The sequence below is a fragment of the Ahaetulla prasina genome, chromosome 3 (genome assembly GCF_028640845.1).
Source record: "Ahaetulla prasina isolate Xishuangbanna chromosome 3, ASM2864084v1, whole genome shotgun sequence".
In the NCBI taxonomy this organism is placed as follows: Eukaryota; Metazoa; Chordata; class Lepidosauria; order Squamata; family Colubridae; genus Ahaetulla; species Ahaetulla prasina.
Window position 1 is genome coordinate 32,939,048 of NC_080541.1, and position 22,407 is coordinate 32,961,454.

At 39.6% G+C, this 22,407-nt stretch overlaps 1 protein-coding gene across 2 annotated transcripts; it reads left to right on the forward strand.

The window, feature by feature from the left end:
- Positions 1-3: 3 nt before the first annotated feature.
- Positions 4-21,312, forward strand: MTERF3 (mitochondrial transcription termination factor 3). Of its 2 annotated transcripts, XM_058174427.1 has the most exons (8): positions 6-260; positions 9,577-9,904; positions 12,964-13,116; positions 13,893-14,082; positions 16,862-17,009; positions 17,822-17,893; positions 18,711-18,872; positions 19,368-21,312. In XM_058174427.1, the coding sequence occupies exons 2-8, from the start codon at positions 9,592-9,594 to the stop codon at positions 19,560-19,562; spliced, it is 1,233 nt and encodes a 410-aa protein (XP_058030410.1). In that variant the 5' UTR covers positions 6-260; positions 9,577-9,591; the 3' UTR covers positions 19,563-21,312. The 2 variants fall into 2 exon arrangements, with proteins under 2 accessions (XP_058030411.1, XP_058030410.1); XM_058174428.1 differs by lacking the exon at positions 18,711-18,872 and having other exon boundaries at positions 4-260.
- The last annotated feature ends 1,095 nt before the right edge of the window (positions 21,313-22,407 follow it).

Below are 22,407 nucleotides of genomic sequence, written 5' to 3' on the forward strand. Positions count from 1 at the left end.
GGGCGGCGCGTCGCTTTAGACGTAGCCGACAGCCGCCGCCGCCACGAGGAAGAGCGGCTTGGGGCCTCGCCTCCTGCTCTTTGCGTCAGGAGGAGCGTCGGGGAAGGCGACCCTCGTGAAGGCGCGGAGGGCTTCGCTGCAGCCGGGCAGGCGTGGGATTCCCCCCCGCCTTTCTTCAGGGTCCAGCGGGTCCTCGAAGGACAAAAAAACCTCCCGGGGGATCGACAGCTGCAGCTTTCCCTGGTGCGGGGTGCAGCCGGGTGAGTTGGTCGCTTCTGGTGGGTCCTTCCTCGGAAATAAGCCAGCGCCCCGGCTTTCTTCTGGGCTCGGTGCAATTTATTACAAGTCGTTTTGGGGAGGCTCTTAAGGGATCCTCTCGCCGTTCCTGGAGTATCCCGTCGGGGACACTCTGATGTAGTAGGCATCACCTAAAGGCGACCGATGTTGGAGTAAATATAGTGCAGGTAGTATTATATATTAATAATTAACAGGTTTGTGTACTTTTCTTCAGTGCCCTATCGGCTGCTCCTTCACCTTCAGCAAATGATTCTATGTCAGAGCAGATATATCCAGCCCACAGCCTATACAGCAGGAGTCAGCAACCTGCGGCCCTGGAGCCGCATATGGCTCTTTCACCCCTCTGCTGCAGCTCTCTGTCACTCAAAATATGCATGTAAAATGGGTACAAAATTTTCAACAACCTATAATGTTAGAAACATGGGGAAAAATTTGGGTGAGGAATGTTAAATTTACGCAAGCACAAAATTTAAGAGAAAATTTTTATAAAATGTTTTATAGATGGCATTTAGATCCTAAAAAACTGTCATGTATGTATCCAAATGTGAAAGCAAAATGTTGGAGATGTGATTGTGAGGATGCTACCTATTATCATATATGGTGGACTTGCAAAAAAGTTAAAGCCTTTTGGATTAAAATATGGTGGATTATGCAGAACATTTTGAAAAAGATCAGGTTTGTTCCACAGTTCTTTTTATTAGGAATAATTCCAGATTGCACTGTTATAGAGACAAAACTGATTTTGAATTTAATAACTGCTGCAAGACTATTGATTGCACAATATTGGAAGAAAGAAGACTTACCTACAATTGGAGAATGGATTAGTAAAGTATCAAATTTAGCAGAAATGCAAAAATTTCTGCCTACTTGAAAGACTGTACACAAGAAAAATATATTTTGGAATGGAGAAAGTGGATTGATTATATTCAAAATAGGTATCAGATTAAAAAATATCAATTAGTTTTTGAGTGAAGTTAGGAATTGACATGTATTAGAGTTTAAGAAAGAAGGGAATTGATAGTGTGATGGTTTGATGGTGTGAAATGGAATATGTTTTATGTTATATTTTAGATTATGTTTGTTAGTTACAATACCCTGTATTCTGTTCTGGGAAGTCTTGGGGGGTGGGAAATGAGGGGGGAAAGGGGAAGATTATAAGTTGATTGATTGCCATTGTACAGAAATAAGGGTAGAATTAAACAAGTTGGAATGGTGTAAAGTCGGGGCTACTCGGTAACCACTCCCGAACGGAGAGGGTAAGGAAAGAGGAGTAAAGAAGGAAGAAAGTAGGTAGGTAGGAAAGAAGGGAGGGAGAAGAAAGGATAGGAGAAGAAGGAGGAGAAGATAGAGGGTTAGAAAGGATGGTAGTGAGAAGTGGGAAAGAGGAGGGGAAGTAGGAAAGCGAGGAGAAGGATGGTGGGGAAAATCGAAGAAGGATGAGAAGGGTAGAAAGGATTAAGGGAGGGAGTTGTTAGATTCGGGCAATAACGAGGCAGGAGACCAGATGAGTGACAACAGCTCTTTAGTTTATAGTGAACCCAGCAGCGAACAACAGGCAAACCCCTCTTTATATACAGTTCAGTCGGAGGCAACAGCCAATCAGCAACGTGCTATTTCCCGCTCTAATTTCCCTCCAAAAACTCTTAAAGATACATTACACTCCTCCCCTCCCAGAAAACATTTTACCCCTATTAGCATCTTATTTCTCTACGTAGTCACGCAAGTAGACTGGGCGTCTCCTAACTCTTTCGGACCTGCGCAATTCATTCTCTGGGAGTGAGTCGAGCTGACCGGAGGGACTGTTTGTTCCTCTCAGCTCCTCCTCTAGGCCATCCGGCCCTGGATTATTTGCAGAATCGTCCCTGCTTCCTTCAGGATGGACCGGTTGGTGTCGCTGGACCTCATCGAACCCAGATAAGTCTCGCGTTTGCCCCGGGTTTGAGTCAGCTGTGAATTCAAACATTTGATAGTCAGGGCCTGTTTCTGGACTTTTGGTTGTTCTTTTTCTTAATTGGTCTATGTGGCGCTTCCAAACCCGGCCATCCTCTATCTCTACCCGATACGATTTGGGTCCGGTTATTTCAAGGACTGTCCCCCTTACCCAACTTGGGCCTTCTCCGTAATTGTGTGCCCATACTGGGCTTCCCACTGTCATTTCTCTTGTTTTACTGTTTGTCCCTTTATACCCGTCTGGGGTGTAGTTTGGGTTTAACCGGTCTAATGGGCACCTAAGCTTCCTGCCCATCAGTAGCTCTGCTGGGCTGCGGCCAGTTGCTACACAAGGGGTTCTGTGTTGTACTGCTAGGAAGGTGTCAATTTTTAATTGCCAATCGCCTGGCCTGATTCTGGACAATGCTTCCTTTGCACTCCGTACGAAACGTTCTGCAAGGCCGTTCGTCGCAGGGTGGAACGGCGCCGAGAGGACATGCCGGATGCCCTCTTCTGCCAAGTACCCCTCAAACAGTGTCGCTGTGAATTGAGGGCCGTTGTCGGAAACTAGGGTGTCGGGTAACCCGTGGGTTACAAATAGGCGCCGCAGGACTGAGATTACGGCCTCGGCTGTCATGGATCTCATAAGAATGATTTCCAGCCATTTGGAATATGCATCGACTACCACTAGGAATGTTTGCCCATGGAAGGGGACGGCAAAATCGATGTGGATCCTAGACCATGGGCCCTGGGGTCTCTCCCACTCCCGAGTTGGGGCCGTTGGTGGTAGTGGTCGGGACTCCTGGCAGGCTTGGCATTTTCCTACCCTGTCACTAATCTCCGTGTCCATTAAGGGCCACCACACATAGCTCCTTGCTAAACCCTTCATTCTCACGATCCCAGGGTGGCCCTCGTGCAGGAGTTCCAAAACTTTTTCCCTCAATTTCTCCGGGATCACCACTCTATCCCCCCAGAGCAGACACCCTCCTTGAGCCGACAACTCCCCGCGTTTCTTTACATAATCCTTAAACCGCTCGCCCGGCGCAGCGGGCCATCCTCTTTGCACCCAACCAATTACAGTTCTTATTGTAATGTCCTTGTAAGAAGCCCGAGCCACCTCCTTGGAAGTGACTGGACCCGAGTCCAAAGAGTCAATTAGCAGGACGGGTGTGCCTGGAGTGGGGTCTTCGATAGTCTCTGGTAGTGGGCATCTGCTCAAAGCGTCTGCATGCCCTAACTCTTTTCCTGGCCGATGCAACAATTTGTAGGAATACGCAGCCAGAAAGATAGTCCATCGGGTCAGTCTAGGCGAAAGTGCCACGGGCGTTGGGCGGTCGCCTACCAACAGACCTAGTAGGGGTCTATGGTCTGTGACGATTTCGAAATCCCGGCCAAATACATATTCATGGAACTTCTTTACTCCGGAAACTATGGCCAAAGCTTCTCTATCTAGCTGACTATAGTTTCTTTCAGCCGATGACATTGTTTGGGAGTAGAATGCTATAGGGGCTTCTGTGCCGTTTGGTAACCTGTGGCTGAGCACAGCCCCCACCCCGTAGGGAGATGCATCACAAACTAGCACCAATGGCAGCGTGCCATTGTATTGAATCAGTAGGCTATCGCTAGTCAGAAGGTTTTTTACTGCTTTGAATGCCCTAGCTTCCGCCTTTCCCCAAGACCACACAGCTGTCTTCGATAGTAATTTGTGTAGCGGTTCGGCTATGGTCGCCTTATTTTTTAAAAATACCGCGTAAAAGTTGACCAGACCTAAGAACGCCTGTAACTCCGTTTTGTTTTGGGGAGCTGGGGCCTTCCTGATTGCCCTAACCTTGCTCTCAGTGGGGTGGATTCCTTCCTTGTCTATTCGATAGCCCAGGAATTCCACGGATCCTACCCCTATCTGGCATTTATTCAGTTTGACTTTTAGACCGGCAGACCGGAAAATGCCCAGAACTTTTCTCAACCGTACCCCTAATTCTTCTAGATTTTCGGCGGATACCAGTACGTCGTCAAAGTACGGTACCACCCCGGGGAGTCCCTGCAATAGCCGCTCCATTAGGTTCTGAAATAACCCTGGAGCCACACTAACCCCAAACTGTAACCGGGTGCATTTAAAAGCACCCCTGTGCGTTACGATCGTTTGTGCTTCGGCCGTGTTGCTATCTACGGGTAACTGCTGATAGGCTTGGGCCAAATCTAGCTTGGCGAAGACCTGGCTGTGCCCCAAAGAGTGCAGTAAGTGTTGTACTACTGGGACGGGGTAGGCACTCTTCTGCAACGCTTTATTAAGCGTTGCCTTGTAGTCAGCACAAATCCGGACCGACCCGTCCGGTTTGATCGGGGTGACTATGGGTGTCTCCCACTTTGCATGGTCAACTGGCACTAGTATTCCCTGGCTTACTAGTTTGTCCAGTTCCCGGTCAATTTTGGGCTTTAGGCGAGCAGGACCCTCCTAGCCTTTAACCGGATCGGGGCAACCTGTGGGTCAAGGTTAAAGGAGATCGGGGTCCCCTCGTACTTGCCCAAACAGTCTTTGAAGACGTCCCCGAACTCCTTCATGAGTGCGTCCTTTAGGTCGACGTCGTTCCGAAAGACTCCGGTCACTCCCATGCCCAATGCCCGGAACCAGTCCAGTCCCAACAAGCTCGGCAAGGTTCCGTCGACTACGGTGATGGGCAGGGTCTTGTTGTGTTGTCCATATTTGACTTGGACGGACGTTACCCCTCGGACGGGGATGCGATTTCCTTGGTAATCTTGTACCCTTAGTTTCTGTGGTTGTAGCTTGCGCTTCGCGACGGCTGGCAAACGTTTCACGAGAGTGTCCCAGGACATGATCGTGATCGATGAACCGGTGTCCACTTCCATTCGGCATGGCACCCCTTCAATGTGCGTTTTCGTAAAAATCTTTTTTTCAAGGCGCGTGGTTGCTTGGCCTACTCTCACGGCAGTCTGATTAAGTTTCGTGCCTTTTTTGAATCGACCAATCACGGGCCTCTTCGTCGTTCCCACGCTCTGATTGGTCGGTTTGAATTTTTGGCGGGAAGGTTGGGGTGCTCGACAGGCCTGCGCTATGTTCCCCTTCCTTTCGCAACGCCGACAAGTCGCATCCTTAAATTTGCAGTCTTGTCGTTTGTGTTGTCCCCCGCAACTCGCGCATTCGTCCCGGTCGTCTTTCCTTGGCCTCTCGGTGTGGAAGACTTCTTCCTCTTCCTCGCCGTCCTCTTCGGCCTGGACTTCCTCATTGTGGACCGGGGTTGTTTTCGCCCCAGTCCCTTGCGCGATCGGTGTTTGCAGGGTTTCTGCCGCTTGGGTGGACATCTCGTGAGCCCTGGCCTCGTCCAAGGTGACGGCCAGTGTTAGGTTGCTTCTGGACAGCAGCCGCCGTCGCAATCGGATGTCTCTGACCCCGCAGATGAGTTGGTCGAGTAATGCGTCTTCCAAATCTCGGTATTCGCAATGGTTAGCGGCTTTTCTCAGCGCTGTCATGTATTCGCGAATCGATTCGCCCTCTCGTTGCATCCGTTGCCGCAATTCGAACCTTTGGACAAATTTTGAGGGCGTCGGTGCGTAGTGAGCCCGAAGGGCGGTCTGCAGGGTTTGCCACGGTACCGACTGTACCGGCGTTGGTTCCGAAAGCGACTCTGCGGTGTCGAAGACTTCCGAACCGCAGTGGCTTAGGAAGTATGCTCTCTTCCTGTTGTCGGAAACCCCCTGGAGTTCGTTTGCTTCGAGGAAACACTCGAAACGAGCCATGTATGACCCCCATTTTTCTTTGGCTGGGTCGAATGGCGCTGGCGGTGTATAGCTGGACATCGTTGCTATCCGCCCTTATTTTGCTGGGTTCGTTCCTGGCGCTCTTTTGCCTCGAAATCCCACCTTCGTCGCCAGTGTTAGATTCGGGCAATAACGAGGCAGGAGACCAGATGAGTGACAACAGCTCTTTAGTTTATAGTGAACCCAGCAGCGAACAACAGGCAAACCCCTCTTTATATACAGTTCAGTCGGAGGCAACAGCCAATCAGCAACGTGCTATTTCCCGCTCTAATTTCCCTCCAAAAACTCTTAAAGATACATTACAGGAGTGGCGGTCGAGTAGCCCGGATTGAGCATAAATTGAGTATAGGATCGATTTCATTGGGTTCACAACCCCTAGTGATCACAGAAAAGGAAGTGCAGGACCTATTTCACAGACAAAAGCCAGGAAAAGCTCCAGGCCCAGACAAGATAACTCCTTCTTGCTTAAAAGTCTGTGCTGACCAATTGGCCCCCATCTTCACCCATATTTTCAATAAATCACTAGAGATGTGCTATGTTCCTTCTTGCTTCAAACGCTCTACCATCATCCCAGTGCCGAAGAAGCCCACCATCAAGGAACTGAATGACTACAGACCAGTTGCTCTAACATCTGTAGTCATGAAAACCTTTGAAAGGCTAGTGCTTTCCTACCTGAAAACCATCAGGAATCCGCTCTTAGACCCCTTGCAATTTGCATACCGAGCAAATAGATCAACAGATGATGCTGTTAATATGGCTCTGCACTACATCCTACAACATCTTGAGTCTCCAAAGACCTATGCAAGGGTCCTCTTTGTAGACTTTAGTTCAGCATTCAATACCATCATTCCAGACATTCTTCTAACTAAGCTAAACCAGCTACAGGTACCGGAACAGACTTGTAAGTGGATCACAAGCTTCCTAACAAACAGGAAGCAGCAGGTGAAGCTAAGCAAGATCACATCAAATACCTGTACAATTAGCACAGGGCCCCCAAGGCTGTGTGCTCTCCCACTTCTCTTCTCTCTGTATACCAATGACTGCATCTCCAATGATCCATTTGTTAAGCTACTGAAGTTCGCAGATGACACAACAGTGATTGGTCTCATTCGAGACAATGACGAATCCGCATATAGACGAGAGGTCAACGACTAGCCTTGTGGTGCAACCAAAACAGTCTGGAACTGAACACACTCAACACCGTAGAAATGGTGGGAGACTTTAGGAAAAACCCTTCCATACTTCCACCTCTCACAATACTTGACAACACAGTATCAACAGTAGAAACCTTCAAATTTCTGGGTTCTATCATATCGCAAGATCTCAAATGGACAGCTAACATCAAAACATCATTAAAAAGGACAACAAAGAATGTTCTTTCTGCCAACTCAGTAAGCTCAAACTGCCCAAGGAGCTGCTGATCCAATTCTACAGAGGAATTATTGAGTCTGTCATTTGCACCTCTATAACTGTCTGGTTTGGTTCTGCAACCCAACAAGAAAAACACAGACTTCAGAGGATAATTAGAACTGCAGAAAAATAATTGCTACCAACTTGCCTTCCATTGAGGACCTGTATACTGCACGAATCAAGAAGAGGGCCGTGAAAATATTTGCAGATCCCTCGCATCCTGGACATAAACTGTTTCAACTCCTACCCTCAAACGACGCTATAGAGCACTGCACACCAGAACAACTAGACACAAGAACAGTTTTTTCCCAAAGGCCATCACTCTGCTAAACAAATAATCCCCTCAACACTGTCAGACTATTTACTGAATCTGCACTACTATTAATCGTTTCATAGTTCCCATCACCAATCTCTTTCCACTTATGACTGTATGACTATAACTTGTTGCTGGCAATCCTTATGATTTATATTGATATATTGATCATCAATTGTGTTGTAAATGTTGTACCTTGATGAACGTATCTTTTCTTTTATGTACACTGAGAGCATATGCACCAAGACAAATTCCTTGTGTGTCCAATCACACTTGGCCAATAAAATTCTATTCTATTCTATTCTATTCTATTCTATTGTTGTATAAGTGATTGTATTGTACACTGGTCAAATTGTGGGAATTATTATGGAAAAAAAATAAAAAAAATGTTGCCCTTAAAAAAAAAATATGCATCACAACCATCAATGTGTGACACCGACCGGGTTGTAATTGATTGAGGTTTTCAACTCCCGGTAGGCCAACCATGGATAAATCCAAGAAAAGTTTCAGAAGAAAACAGAACTTTAATTTAGCTACACATGCTAGTTTTGTGGCCACTCAAGAAATAAGCACAGGAAGGTTTTGTGGCTCCCGGTGTTTTCTTTTCTGTGGGAAACGGGTCTAAATGGCTCTTTGAGTGTTTAAGGTTGCAGAGCCCTGGCCTATGGGCTAAATGTGGACCTGGGCAGCTAGTAATGTAACCCACAACATACACACATATTTATATACATCAGCTGTATTATATATGTTATATGTGACCGAAGACAATTCCTGTTCATTCACTGTGGCCCAGGCAAGCCAAAAGGTTGGTCATGCCTCCTGGTATACAGCTACTTATCACTTGATTGCAGGGTGGATAAAAATTGATGTTTTAAAAAAAAAACTAAAAAATCAATTTTTTAAAATTTAAATCGGACATTTTTTTCATTAAATTGGATTTTTTTATTTTTATAAAATTTATTTTAATAAAATGCTTTTGGAGTAAAAATCTATCTAAAGATAGTTTTCTATTTAAAATATAGTAATAATTTAGTTTATTCAGCATTAAATGGAGCGTAGTTCTGTACCATGAGGCTCTATATTCTGCAATATTGGGACTGTCGGTGAGTCAACAGCAGGTCAGAGGAGGAGCTGCTGTAGGACCAAGATGACAGTTGCATTTCAAAAATTATGATTTAAATCAAGTTGATTTAAATCAAGCCTTTTTACTAGTGACTTAAATCGTTATTTAAATCAACTTGATTTAAATCAAATCCCCCCCTTGCTTGATTGGTTGATTGACTGAACTTTTATACCTGCCCATCTCACTTGCATCTGACTCTGAGTGGCATAAAAAATTAAAACAAAAGCTAAACAATCAATTCAACTATTAAAACCGATAAAAAACAGTTAAAAAGCTATAATAAGGGGGGGGGGAACAAGGAAGAGTGCAGTCCAAACTTACACCTTACAACTTCAAAAGACTGTGAAGCCTTTTCAAAAGACTCCACAGTTCCATGGGATCTCCATACTCCATGGCAAAATCAGGGTTTGAGAGCTTTCAAGGTTTCCTTTCCTTAGCATAATAACAGTTGTCAAACACAGGAAATCAGAAATCCAGGCAGTTCAAATGAATATAGGTTAATGCTCTATACAAGAATCTGAACTACTAACAGTCAAAGCAAATTTGTGATAGATAAGAGTCAAAGGAATTCAAAGTGGGCTGAACTTAGATCTCTTTTGAGCATGAAGCGATCGGAACTGATGACATGTTTGAACCCTCCATCAAGCACATCATCACTGCAAACCAGCATTACAAATCCTTATTCTGTCTAACAAATAAATGTAAATGTTCCTTTGGTATTTTCTTACAGATCTTAATCAGTAAGATGCCTTTGTGGACTCGACAGTTATCCAGATGCTGCTCTTTGTTAAATGCACACAGTATTATAAAGAGTACAGAGCTGAGAAAGCAATCAGTAAAAATGTGGACACGTTTTCTTGAACCATCAAAGTTACAGTGCTTTTGTCCTTACGGATATTATTGCCACATGCTGTTAAAAAACTTTAGAACTTTGCAACTGGAGAATCACAGGCAGGTCTGCAGCTCAAGTACTGAACCCCATCAGACTTCACTTTCTTTGATTGATAAGCCAAAACCCGAGATAGTACCTACTTTAGATCCCGAAGAATTGCTTCAAGGTAAGCAACAAATTACATTTATATGATGTTGAACATTATATATCGCAGCACTACATCTAAAATTTTTCAATTTTATTTCCTCTGCCTTCTCTATTAAAAAATGGTTTAGAATTTATTGTTTGCTATAGTATTTAAAATCACACCTTTTAACTGAGCCTGAGAAAATTATTTGGTAGAGTTGAGGATGAATCTTATACAGTTAGTTCCCAGTTAAGAACAGTAATTGAGACTGGAAAAGTAAGTCATCACATGACACGTGACAGCATTCCCCCTTGCCATTGTTAACCAAATCCCACCAATTGTTAAGTAAAGACCTAATCCGATCCAAGCTACTCCTGGATTGGTCCTTCTCAGCTCCGAACCTCCGCAAGGTAAGGGACTAACTCCAATGCACCTCACCCCTTACCTCCTTTCGTATCTCTGCCCTTTTGGCTGCCTTACATTCCACCAGCCCAGCTGGTCTTCATTGTCCTCTTCCTGTTAAGGCATGCCCATCTAGCCCTAGCATTCTTGTCCAAATCGTGTGTGGCCTTCCTGCAAGACTCTTTTATTTGTAGGGTAATAAAATATGTTATTCAGTATATGAGTTACCCTCAGCTTCAAAGCTATCTGGGTTCATTGCAAAAATACCTTTTTTTCCCTCACTTTATGCAATGTAATTAAAATTGTCTGATCTCAGCTTTGAGCAAGCCATAGTATACTATTTTATCTAAATTAGCAATGATTAATATCGCTTGTGCAGCTATAAATATGGCTTTAATATAATTATGCTAAATTTCCAATCTAAATCTAAATTTCCTATGGGGTTCACTCTTTACCCTAAGGTATAATATGGCTTGTTCAATTTTATTGTGTTGTGTAATCCCGGACAGTTAACAGTTTAATAGAGAGTGTGGGAATCTGACGTGGATGGGTGGGTGGGTAGGTATGGGTGGGTGTGTAGGAACAAATATGCAAGCATGAAACTTGTGACACTAATTGCTTGTAAAACCAAATTTGTAGAATATTTTGTAGGGTTATAACTTTCAGAAATGAGTTATAAGTTTCTTCTTCAGAGCCACAAATTTTGTGTGTGTGTGTGTGTATGTATGATTGTAAGCCACCAAGCATTGCCCTTTGATAAGATAGGTGGCTAATAAATTTTTATAAACAATAAAATGTGGAGATTCAATCAAACAAAAATGTATTATTTTGCTAGAGGTTAGGCATGAGTGCAGATTATTGTACCCACTGCCATTTTTATGTAAATAATTGGTAAATTATTCATTTATTTGTTTATTTATAAAATTTATTAACTACCCATCTTGCCACATGGTAACTGTGGGTGGCTTACAATATTGAAAGATAAAACTGTATAAAACTTAATAATATAAGAGATCCAGCCTTCGCCCACTGCTTTATGGGGTTCCGCAGGGCTCGGTACTCTCTCCGCTCGTATTCAACATTTATATGAAGCCACTGGGTGAGATCATCCGTCACCATGGACTGAGGTATCACCAATATGCTGATGATACTCAGTTGTATGTCTTGGTCTGTGGTGAATTAAATGATGCCATGTTTTTCCTCTCGCAGTGCCTAGAGGGAGCTGGATGGGGAGCAACGGGTTAAAACTAAACCCTTGCTAGACTGAGTGGCTCTGGGTTTGGAGTTTGTTGGCTCAGGGAAAATTGCCACCTTTGGTCTTGAATGGGGTGGCACTATCCCAAACAGACCATGTTGTAATCTAGAGGTTTTCCTGGACTCACGACTCCTGCTCGAAGAAACTAGTGGGTTGTGCGCTAGTTATGCCCATTCTTGAACCAACAGTCCCTACTCACAGTCACTCATGCCCTAGTCACTTCCCGTCTTGACTATTGCAACATGCTTTACATGGGTTGCCCTTGAAGAGCATCCAGAAGTTCCAGTTGATACAAATGCAGTGGCCCACATGGTTTTGTGTAGACCCTGGTGTGCACATGTATCACCTCTCCTGCGGGAGCTGCATTGGTTGCCGATTTGCTTCCAAGTGCAATTCTAGGTGCTGGTTGTCACCTTTAAAGCCATTCATGGCTTGGGACCAGATTATCTGAAAGACCGTCTCTTGCCGGTCACATCTACCCGACTCATCAGAGTGGTGAGGCAAGGAATGTTGCAGGTCCCATCTCCGAGGGAGATATTCCTGATGGGCCCCAGAAGAAGGGCCTTCTGCGTGGTGGCTCCCTCTCTCTGGAACATTCTCCCAGAGATTAGAATGGCCCTCACTGTAATTCTCTTCTGGAAGGTGCTGAAGACCTGGTTCTGCCAGCGGGCCTGGGGAATCCAGAGTGGGGTGGAGCCCATTAAATGGCTCGTGTGATCTGCTGTCGCTGGGGTGGGAGGTGGGGAATGATTTTGTTATATTGCACTATATTAATTTATTTTATTCTTTTTGTTAGTTTGCGTTGTTTTAAATGTGGTTTTATGTTCTGTAAACCACTTTGAGTCACCATGGGCGAATAGGTGGCAATAGAAATTCAAGGGGGGGGAGGGAGGGAGGGAGAGAGAGAGAGAGAGAAGGAAAGACACAATGCTATCAAATCAACCTAGCTAAAAAGATAAGGGGGAAATATTGTTGAGTTGAGCAAATATACTGGTAATCATATATAGCAAAATGGCAAAAACTATTGGGAATCTTTGAGACTCTAAATTGCACCGCATTCAGGTTTCATTGGATGCCATAAGAACAGAACTATCTAATAAAAACTGAGGAGGGGGGGAGATTCCTAAACAGTCATGGATCATCATCCTCAAAGATTTCATATGTTGTTATTGTTTTTGGGTTTCTCATTTTTAAAAAATAATAGTCTTCAATAGACTATTTAAAAGGCAGAATCTCCCTTTCCCTATATTTTGAAAGCAAATACTGTCATGAAATTAAAGGAATAATAATCAGTTTAATCCAGAATAATAAAAGAGTTCTCATTAGGGTTATTTATCAATAGCTAAGATAGCTCAGCTCTGCTCACCATATAAAAGCCATGTGTTTGGTATTCTATCACTGCCTTAATTTCAATTGTTTTTTTCACTTTAATGAACTTAAGATTTGGAAGATGACTTGCCTATATCACCCTTGGAGAAAATTTCAGAAGACGAGTCTCTTCAAATCAAAGCTGCACCACCACCTCCGTTAGAATCTTTCTCACTTAGAGATTATGTTGACCATTCAGAAACATTGCGCAAATTGGTGCTTCTAGGTAAGTATAGCTCCACTTGCTAGACACTTTCTGATATGCTGGAACTCTGTGATAACCATTCTTACTATATAACAACCAGTCGTATTTTCAGAATATATTTCTATCGTAAAACAGTAGATGGAAGGTATATTCTATTGCAGAAATATAATTAGGGCAGAAACCACTTTCTTTTGCACAATTTATTTGTGATAGAAGGATTCTTAAATACAAAAAATTCATGAAGCATTTGGAAAACAACTTCTTTAGAACTATTATTTATCTACATGTACCTCAGGATGTATACAGTATTACTTATTATCTTTACAATCAATATCATATTAACATTTCTGTATCTGTATCATATTAAATTATTTGGTGCCAGTAATCAATATTCTTCTGAGACCTTTAAAGAATGGAGCTGATCTGCTAATTTTACCAGAATGATAGGAAACGCTTTCTACCACAATCCTTCATGATTTAGCGTTGCTATCTATGTTTACTCAATCACATTAAAACTGACTATAAATCAAAGATTGTGCAGTGGAACTCAAAATTGTTAAACATCAGGGGTGGATTCAGATAATGATCAGACTTAGAATAAACCTGTTGATGTCAATGTGACTTAAGATAGTAAATGTGAACCTTAATATTTCAGTGGGGTTGTTCCAAGTACAATATTTATATCTAAAGTAGAAGACATAGCTTTTACTGTCTGCATGTACAAAATTGGGCACACAACAGGACAAATATTTATTTTCACTGAATGGTTATTTACTCAGTTTTTGAATTTCCTGCAGGAGTCAACTTGTCCATGTTGGAAAAACATCCAAATGCAGGCCAGCTTCTTGTAAAACTCGATTTTGAAACTGATATTAAAAAAATCCTTCTATTTCTTAATGATATTGGTTTGGAAGATACACAATTTGGGACATTTCTCACTAAAAATCCTTATATTCTCAACGAAGAGGTGGAAGATCTAAAAACAAGGTAAGGACATCTGGGCATTCCAACTCCCTCATCCACTAAACCTCAGATATTTAAACCTGCATTGGGTTGGAAGTCCTTGGATTTCTTGTTTGCTCCAGTGACACCACTTTAGAATGGTAGGTTTGGTATGGTAACAGGAGCTAAGACATTCTAAACAGCACTGCTGGCATGAAGAATAAAAGCTGATGAGAAAGGGAGGAATACATGAATTCTTAAGTCTGTATTGGACAGTAGATGATTCATATCAAAGTATAGTCTTTTGGGTTGGTAGGTTACTAAGCTTGCTATTTTCCAAATGGATTTTGTGTAGCTGGCCGAAGTTTTTCCAGTCACAAATTGAACATACCGATAATCCTCATTTAGCAATCATTCACAGCTGCAGTGGTGATGAAAAAGTAACTTTGTGACCAACCCTCGCATTTACAACTTTCACAGGTCTGTAAAGCAAAGGAAAGCTGATGTAAGATCATAAACACAATCATGGTTTCACTTAGCAACCAATTCACTTAACCAAGTCGCCAGCCCCAATTGTGGTTGCTCAGTAAGGGCTATTTGTAATTTCAACTGAATGGCTTAAACAAGTACAGCAGCTGCTATTTAGAAAGAATGCCAAGTTCTGTTCATTATTACACATGATTCCTTCCCAAATAGAGTCCAATAAAATGTATGCATTGAATTTTCATGGAGGTTTTCCTGAAGTTGGAAAAAAGAGATTTTTGTTTATTTTCAGTAAAATTTGTAATGCATTCTGAATTGTAGGGACAGAATTTGATTGTTGAGACTTCACCAAACACAGACATGTGTTTTTCATTATGGGGCAAAATTAAAATTCCTTGTCAGTAGATAGAAATGAAAAAATAGAGGGTTGATTAGAGATTCAATTCCTTTTACTTGCCATTTTCTTAAAGGCTTATTATTAATCACATATTCTAGTTGAAGGGAAAATCTAGCCTTTTATCAACAGAGGAAATATTTCCGCAATTACATCTTCAGTATAATATAATTAAAATTGCTTGAAAAGAGATTTAGTATACAATAACATTATTGAAGTTCGAAATATCTAAGAAAATCGAATTTTAAGTTTTGCTAAAAGTTATATTTATGATCAACTAAGGAATTCTGTAAACCTCATGCAGTCTTTTTGTGATAACCTGCTCAAGGGAAATGATTACCTCTAGCAGCAGATATGAAAAATGTTTTTTAAAAACATGGAATCTGAAATAGGAGTGCCATAACAGCCCATTGAAGATGGATAATTCTTAATTGGGCTACAATGCTGGTTGGCTGTTGGTGGCAGAGAAATTGAAACACTTTCTAGAAGCTTAACTTCACATTACAATATTTATGTGTCTTATTAATGGAAGATGTAAAAATGACCTGGATTTTAAATCGATTCAAGCGCAAGACCAGTATCTCTTAAGTTTCCAGAAGACTTTGTATAGCAGTGTTTTAAAAAGGCACCCATGGTAGAAAAATTTACCGTCACTTCAGATGCTGCTGAATTATGACTGTAAGCCCTAAATCACTCACTTGTGTGCAAAGAATCCATAATTAAAAACCTAATTTCCCAGATTTCTCAGCATTACAAGGGAGTATTAAAATCAAAGGAAACATCGTTTTTTTCTCCCTTCTAGCACACAAAAGAGAAGAAAGATTAAGCGTCACTACAATTGCTAAAAACATGGTTTCTGTTATATCTGAATGGAATCAGATTGTGAATACTATTTAAAGCAGGTTCTGGTAAAATGGTAGATTCAGAAATGGGATAAAAGTTAAGTAATTATAAGACTCTTTTAACATAATGTTAGTTTAAAAAAGTGGGAGAATGGAAGGAAATGAAATGAAATGCAATAAATAACAATTCTCTTATATAATCTTCCTTCTCCCAATCTTCCAAATTTTGATGAGCATGAAAAGCCTGTAGATTGTTTCTGTGTAATATTTGGGGAATATCCTACCTACATTTGGGGGAAGTTAATTAAAACAAAAAGATGAGAACATTACAGTTGGTTCTTTATGTGTCAGTTGGCAATACTAAGAACATGTTAATTTTGGGATCCTTTTCAAGTTAATTCATTTCACTGTCCCTTTTGTAGGTACATTATAATGGAAATGTTTATCCAAGTATATTAGGCCAGTTTACCCTCAATGCTTTCTGAGATTCACAATTGACCTTCTGTCCAGAAAGCCTGCCTCCCCCACAAACAGTTTTCATGAACTGAATAGTATTAAGGCTTCTATTTTAAGAAATAGGCTAGAAGAACAATAAATGTCCAAGATGAATTCCCAGCTCTTTTTTCCATGGTTATGTCTTCTTGGCAGAGAAAGAATGTAAATCTTTAGAGCCACTGTTTGATAACCTTTCTTGATTTATTTAAACACGCCATTTAAGTTCATTAAGAGCTTTTCCTTAAAATCAAAATATATTTGCATTCACTTGCAAAAATATATTTTTGCATGCTTGTTTTAGTGTTAGCCATATGGGATACTAAGAGCACATCGCAAAGCTCAGCTAGTATTGACAGAACTTTTATTTAAATGCATCTGGAAATTGTTAACTAATTATTTTTTACATTATGGATTTATTCTCATTAATTGGGAATTGTGGTATTTTGCTTTAGTCAATTCTTTTCCACCTTTCATTTTAGCTGCTTTGCTTGTTAATATTATTGAAATATCTGCTACTTTGATAGATAATGCCGGGGATGTGATCATTTGGATAAATGATTGCCACTTCGCTTTCTTTCATTATAAATGAATGTATTCCCCTATTTTCCAGGGTCAACTATCTAATATCAAAAAAATTTCCCAAAGAAGCAGTTACACAAATGGTCTTAAGGGCTCCAGATTTACTCCTTCTTTCTGTGGAAAATCTGGATGATAGATTGGGTTTCTTCCAAAATGTACTTGGACTAAATCCAAGAAAGGTACCTTTTGCTTTTCTTTACAGACCACTCTAGATTGAAATGAGCACTGTGTAGCAATGTTTGGAATTCAGCAACAACTAGAGAGATATTGATAATTTCTTCTTTGATTACAGTATATATTTGCCCACAATATGTGAAAATATAATTGAAAAAAAATCATCAAAAATCATAAACAGATAGTAAGAATCTTTTTCATCATAAGAATTTAAAACTTCCTATTAGATAAATATTTATCTAGATGGCAGAAATAGCCATATTATACCCAGTTTTCTGAAAAGAATGTATATGGTATAATATTGTCATAGGTTAGTTAAAAAATCCATTGCCATGGAAGGTGAAGTAATTGAGTCATGATGTTCAACATATGTGTATAAATTGTTGAATCTGAAATCCTGTTAAGATTTTATCTATATTATAAAATACATTCCTATATTAGTCACAGTCTGGGTGGTATATCTGGCAGATTTTTCCTTACATAATCATAACACCCAAATAAGAAAATCTGTGTCTATAATTCCATAGCTGAGGCCTAATAGCTTCCCATGAATATGGCTGCCACTTTAAACACAAGCATGAGCATAAATAGAAGATATATCACTGCTTGCTTTTAAAATTAAATGTTTGGGAAACTGCCTATATATTAAAGTAAATTGTTTTCCAATGTGATTTTACTATACTATATGTTCATATTTTTTTCAGCTAGAATCATGTTGCCTATTTATAAATACAATATATTCTGCCAATGAAATACAAATGTTTATTTTAATCTAAATAGCTATTATTTAATATATTTTATTTGTTTTTGAATTTAGACTAGAAATCTGGTAACCCGTCTTCCAAGATTGCTGACAGGCGAACTTGAACCAATCGAAGAAAATCTTGCAGTAAGTCTCCTTCTTTTAGCAATTATTGTAAAATCATTATTTCGCTTCATAAAAGTTGTTAAGAGTCATGCAGGATAGCAACTGGAGCAGTTTTCACAAGTTCCAATTCTGCTTTATACTTAACATATAACAGAAATATATGTAAAGTGTTTTGCACAAGACCTGTGACTTTGAAACTAATAAGTTTAAGTTCTTTATAAATACAGAAATATGATGAAAAGCTAGTGTGAGGTAGTGCTTTGTATAATAATTTGTGTCTTGTTGCTCACAAACCACAAATAGAGGGGGCTGTATGTTTAATGAAGTGTGTGAACCTCATTATGGGTTAGGTTTATATGAAATAGGCTACATTTTTTCCTTTTTTTAGCACGGCATTGTATTATGTGTAAACTCCAGCAGTTTTATACCTTATACTTTTTTTAGCACGGCATTGTATTATGTGTAAACTCCAGCAGTTTTATACCTTATACAGTGTACAAGTGTAATAAATGAATGTTAGAAAATTTTTAATGCTCAATAACAGTAATTAATAGTAATTAACATTGTGTGTCTGTTGAAAGCTGGGACTTTATTTTCTGTTTCAATATTCTAAAGACACTGAGGATACAAATCACACAAGGATTTTGGAAAGATATTGTAACTTGTTTTGTTTTGGCCAATCCACAGAACTGTGTTGAACGTAATATTTTTTAAAAATTGTGGGGGGGGGGGAATAAATGCTTCATTTTCCCCCTGAAAATATTGTCCCAATATCATCTGTTTCTTTGACTTCTTTCAAATTTCAAAATTGATTCATAGAAATTGCTCTCTTTTTCAGGTGTATGAGCAAGAACTTGGATTTAGTAAGAATGAAATCCGCCATATTGCACACACAGTCCCTAAAAACTTAAGTATAGGCAAAAAGAAGTTAACACAGATTTTTGATTATGTGCATAATGTAATGGGCATTTCCCACAAACTTATGGTACATTTTCCTCAGGTAAGATTCTTGAAATGCATGTAATTACTAGTCATTGGAGCACAAAATGTACAAAGTAGCTTAAGGGGAACTCAAGCAGATTGTACATCAACATGATAGATTTAATAGATTTATATGGCCACCATCTCATATATGTATCTCTGAGTAGTTCACAATCAAAAACAATAAAAACAGTGAAGAAATAACATAAAATAGCATAGCAGCCAAAACCACTCAGTTAGCATAACCACTATCAAGAAACAGGCTCATCCAATTCTCAAGATGCAAAGATATTGATTAATGTATTTTAAAAAGTAAATGAAATTGTCTTGCACATGTCACTAGTTTTAATGACCTGTTGTTCAATGCCATATTGAACCAAAGACAAATTCCTTGTGTTTCCAGTCACACTTAGCCAATATTCTATTCTATTCTATTTGCTCAGAACTGTATGCCACTGATGTCAGTATAACTTGTTCCCAAAAAATATACATTTCAATTTTTTTTCTATTTTAGATTTTTAATGGAAAGTTATTACGAATCAAAGAAAGACATCTATTTCTTAAGTTCCTGGGAAGGGCCCAATATGATCCGGAGCAACCAAACTACATCTCCTTGGAAAAATTGATAGCCATGCCAGATGATGTGTTTTGCGCTGAAGTTGCTAAAGCAGAAGTAACAGACTTTGAAAAATTTTTGAAAACGCTGTAAAGAGGAACTTTAAAAAAAAAATACAAAACATACTTCTAACTGCAAATTTTGATAAAACTTTGTCAATAAGTAAAATTACTTCTAAATATGCAAACAAATTTAGAAATAAGATACAACTTATATCCAAGCGAGCTGATAAATGTTAAGAAAACCAAGCATCCTAAACCAAATATAAGGATGATTAAGCATTTATAGTGATGAGTGCAGCCACTAGTGTTTCCCACCAGTGACCTAGATGTAATGTTTACCTAACAATATCTGTTTTTAGATTTATTCCATAGTGAATAAATCAACATTATTACATACAATAGAGAAGTCTGGTAGCATCTTTTCAGACACATAAATGTGAGATACAGCTCACTTCATCAGATGCAAGATTCAAACTGGGAAGAGATGGAGGAAGGAGAAGTTGTTATGCAAGTGCAGGTTACATTCAAGACAAATTAAAATTTCCCTATTAAATATACTGTGTATACAGTATACTTAGTATACTATGTAAATATACTGTGTATATTTATTAATTAAATATACTATAATTTAATTAAACACATAATTATAAATCACCTCAACCAAAAGTTTGTTTTTCATCCATTTTAGAGGCTGTATTCATCTCAGGTCTGTCTATGTTTTGCATAACTGCATTCTACAATTGCATAATTTTGTGGCATATTCCAACCCCTGCCGCAGAAACTTTAAGGGGAAAAAACTTTACTTGATGATTAATGAGAGTTCTTCATTGCAGTGAATATAAGTGAGATATTCTCTTTAACATTTAAGCATTTAATATGAAAATTAAAAGTATATGGAGATAAGAGTATGTCACAAAAACGACATGGTGTGTCACCTGCAGCATGCATCTCATAGGTTAGTCATCAACGGTCTAGAGACAATGGATTTCTTTATGCACTTTCATCTCACTCTCAACTCTTGCATTGCAAGGAATTGTAGTGATTTACTGACTTTAGTTTTTATGCATGTGAATTTTGTATCTACAACTCTATTCTAGGTCATATTTGATATGATCTTAGGATCACAACGGAATCAGTGCAGAATAAATCTACATGTCCAATGAAGAAATTATAACTGCAGTTGGGTTGCTTCCTAGGATGTCCATGGTGTACGAAGTCACCATCTGTATTTTAAATGGAAAAGCAGAGCCTTCAAGAGACTTTTTTCCTTAATTCTTATACCCTCTACTTCTTCCCAATTGAGTAGTCAAATTTTGTGAAGTTCTTAGAATTTTCTCAGCACTATTATTAGTCTGAGAGGAGCCAAGCAAATGTACTTCCTGAAGCTGATGTACACCTTTTTTTGCTAGTGGATAAATGACAATAAAAGGTGTCTTGTGGCAATGTTTTTGCTGCTTCATTTTGCTGTGTGATTGGATTGGTTCCCTAAAGTGTGGATGAAAATGGAGAAATGATTTCCATATTTAAGAAATCAAGTTCAACTAGACAACTTGGGTTGTTATTGTGTGAGCTACACCATGGTTCTGCGCTTTACAGGCAATTTGATTTGACTAATTCCAAGATACATTTTCACATTAAACTATTCTAATAAATAGTAATCCAAATTATTGTGGAGGTTAATTCAGAAGGAAAATGGAAACGTAATATTTGGATACAGTACTTTCTAAAATATAGCATGAAGTTATAATTTAGTTTACTTGTATACCACCCAGAATCCCTCTGTGAGGGAGATGGGCAGTTTCTATAGTTGATAAGTAAATAAATAAATAAATAAATATGAACAGTTGTGGATTTTTTTTGGTTTTTCATATTGGTATTGATTCATAGTACAAAGATGCACAAAGGAATGTGTTTCGTTCAGTCTGCTCATTTACTCTGTGGGAATTCAGTACTTTGCCAGCATTCAACTTGATTATAGTCTGGATCATTTTTAAACACTCTTACTTGGTGGATATTTTATTCATATATTAGATTTTTATCCCACCTTTAATAACTTTATAAATAACACTTTACATACAGTATATGCATGGGTATATAATACAACAAAACAGCAAGGATCTAAAAGCAGAAATCAACTTGAATTTGATCTCAAATGATATTCAAGATACAGTGTGAGATGTATATCGCTGAATTAATTTGAAACATCTGCTCTTGATAAAAAGATAAATCTAGAATGACAAAAGTTGGCTCCTGGAGAATTAAGTCCTGCCTTGCAAAACATTCTTCATGGTTGCTTTGGAGTTAAATTTCAGACAGTTGACTTGCTGAAATATTCAGCCTTTTATCAGTTTTCATGGTCTTCACAGCATGACAGGATCTTTTCCAGCTTTCACAACCTGAGATAGAATGGAGATTCATCGAAAGATAACACTGAAAATTTTCTCAATGTTTAAACATTCTCAAGAGCTGTAATGCATATCACTGTTGACAAAATATTTAAATAAAGGCTTTTTCTGCTCTGTGCCAGGAAAAATAATATATCATACAAATGAATAATAATCTTGGCTTTCATTTTAGAGCTGTTCGAAGCTACTCTCTTAAACCTCCATTACTCCATCTGCCAAATATAACAGACTCAATTTTTAAAAGTCGTCTTGGCTACCCATTTCCCACTGTCGGCAGCAGCCCTGTTCACTGTCCATTGTCAGCAAACAATGAAGCGCAATTCCTTTTGCAACACATCTTATTGCTTTAAAATAACAAAACACCCATATTTCTTGTATAAAAAGAAATTTGCCCTTCACGCTTCGATTGTACGCGGCAGGGAAAAGGACACACCGCTGCGGACCGTCTTTAAGCGTTAACATTTGAAGCCGGGCAGAACAACGTGCCGTAGACGCCGTTAGCGTCACGTGACCATGCGGGGGGGAAGGGGG

Bases quoted from the DNA above. Each gene is read 5' to 3' on its own strand.
- MTERF3 (XM_058174427.1), top strand. From the start codon at position 9,592: ATGCCTTTGTGGACTCGACAGTTATCCAGATGCTGCTCTTTGTTAAAT. The intron at 9,905-12,963 runs GTAAGCAACAAA...AATGAACTTAAG, and splicing joins TCCCGAAGAATTGCTTCAAG to ATTTGGAAGATGACTTGCCT. The intron at 18,873-19,367 runs GTAAGATTCTTG...TTTCTATTTTAG, and splicing joins TTATGGTACATTTTCCTCAG to ATTTTTAATGGAAAGTTATT.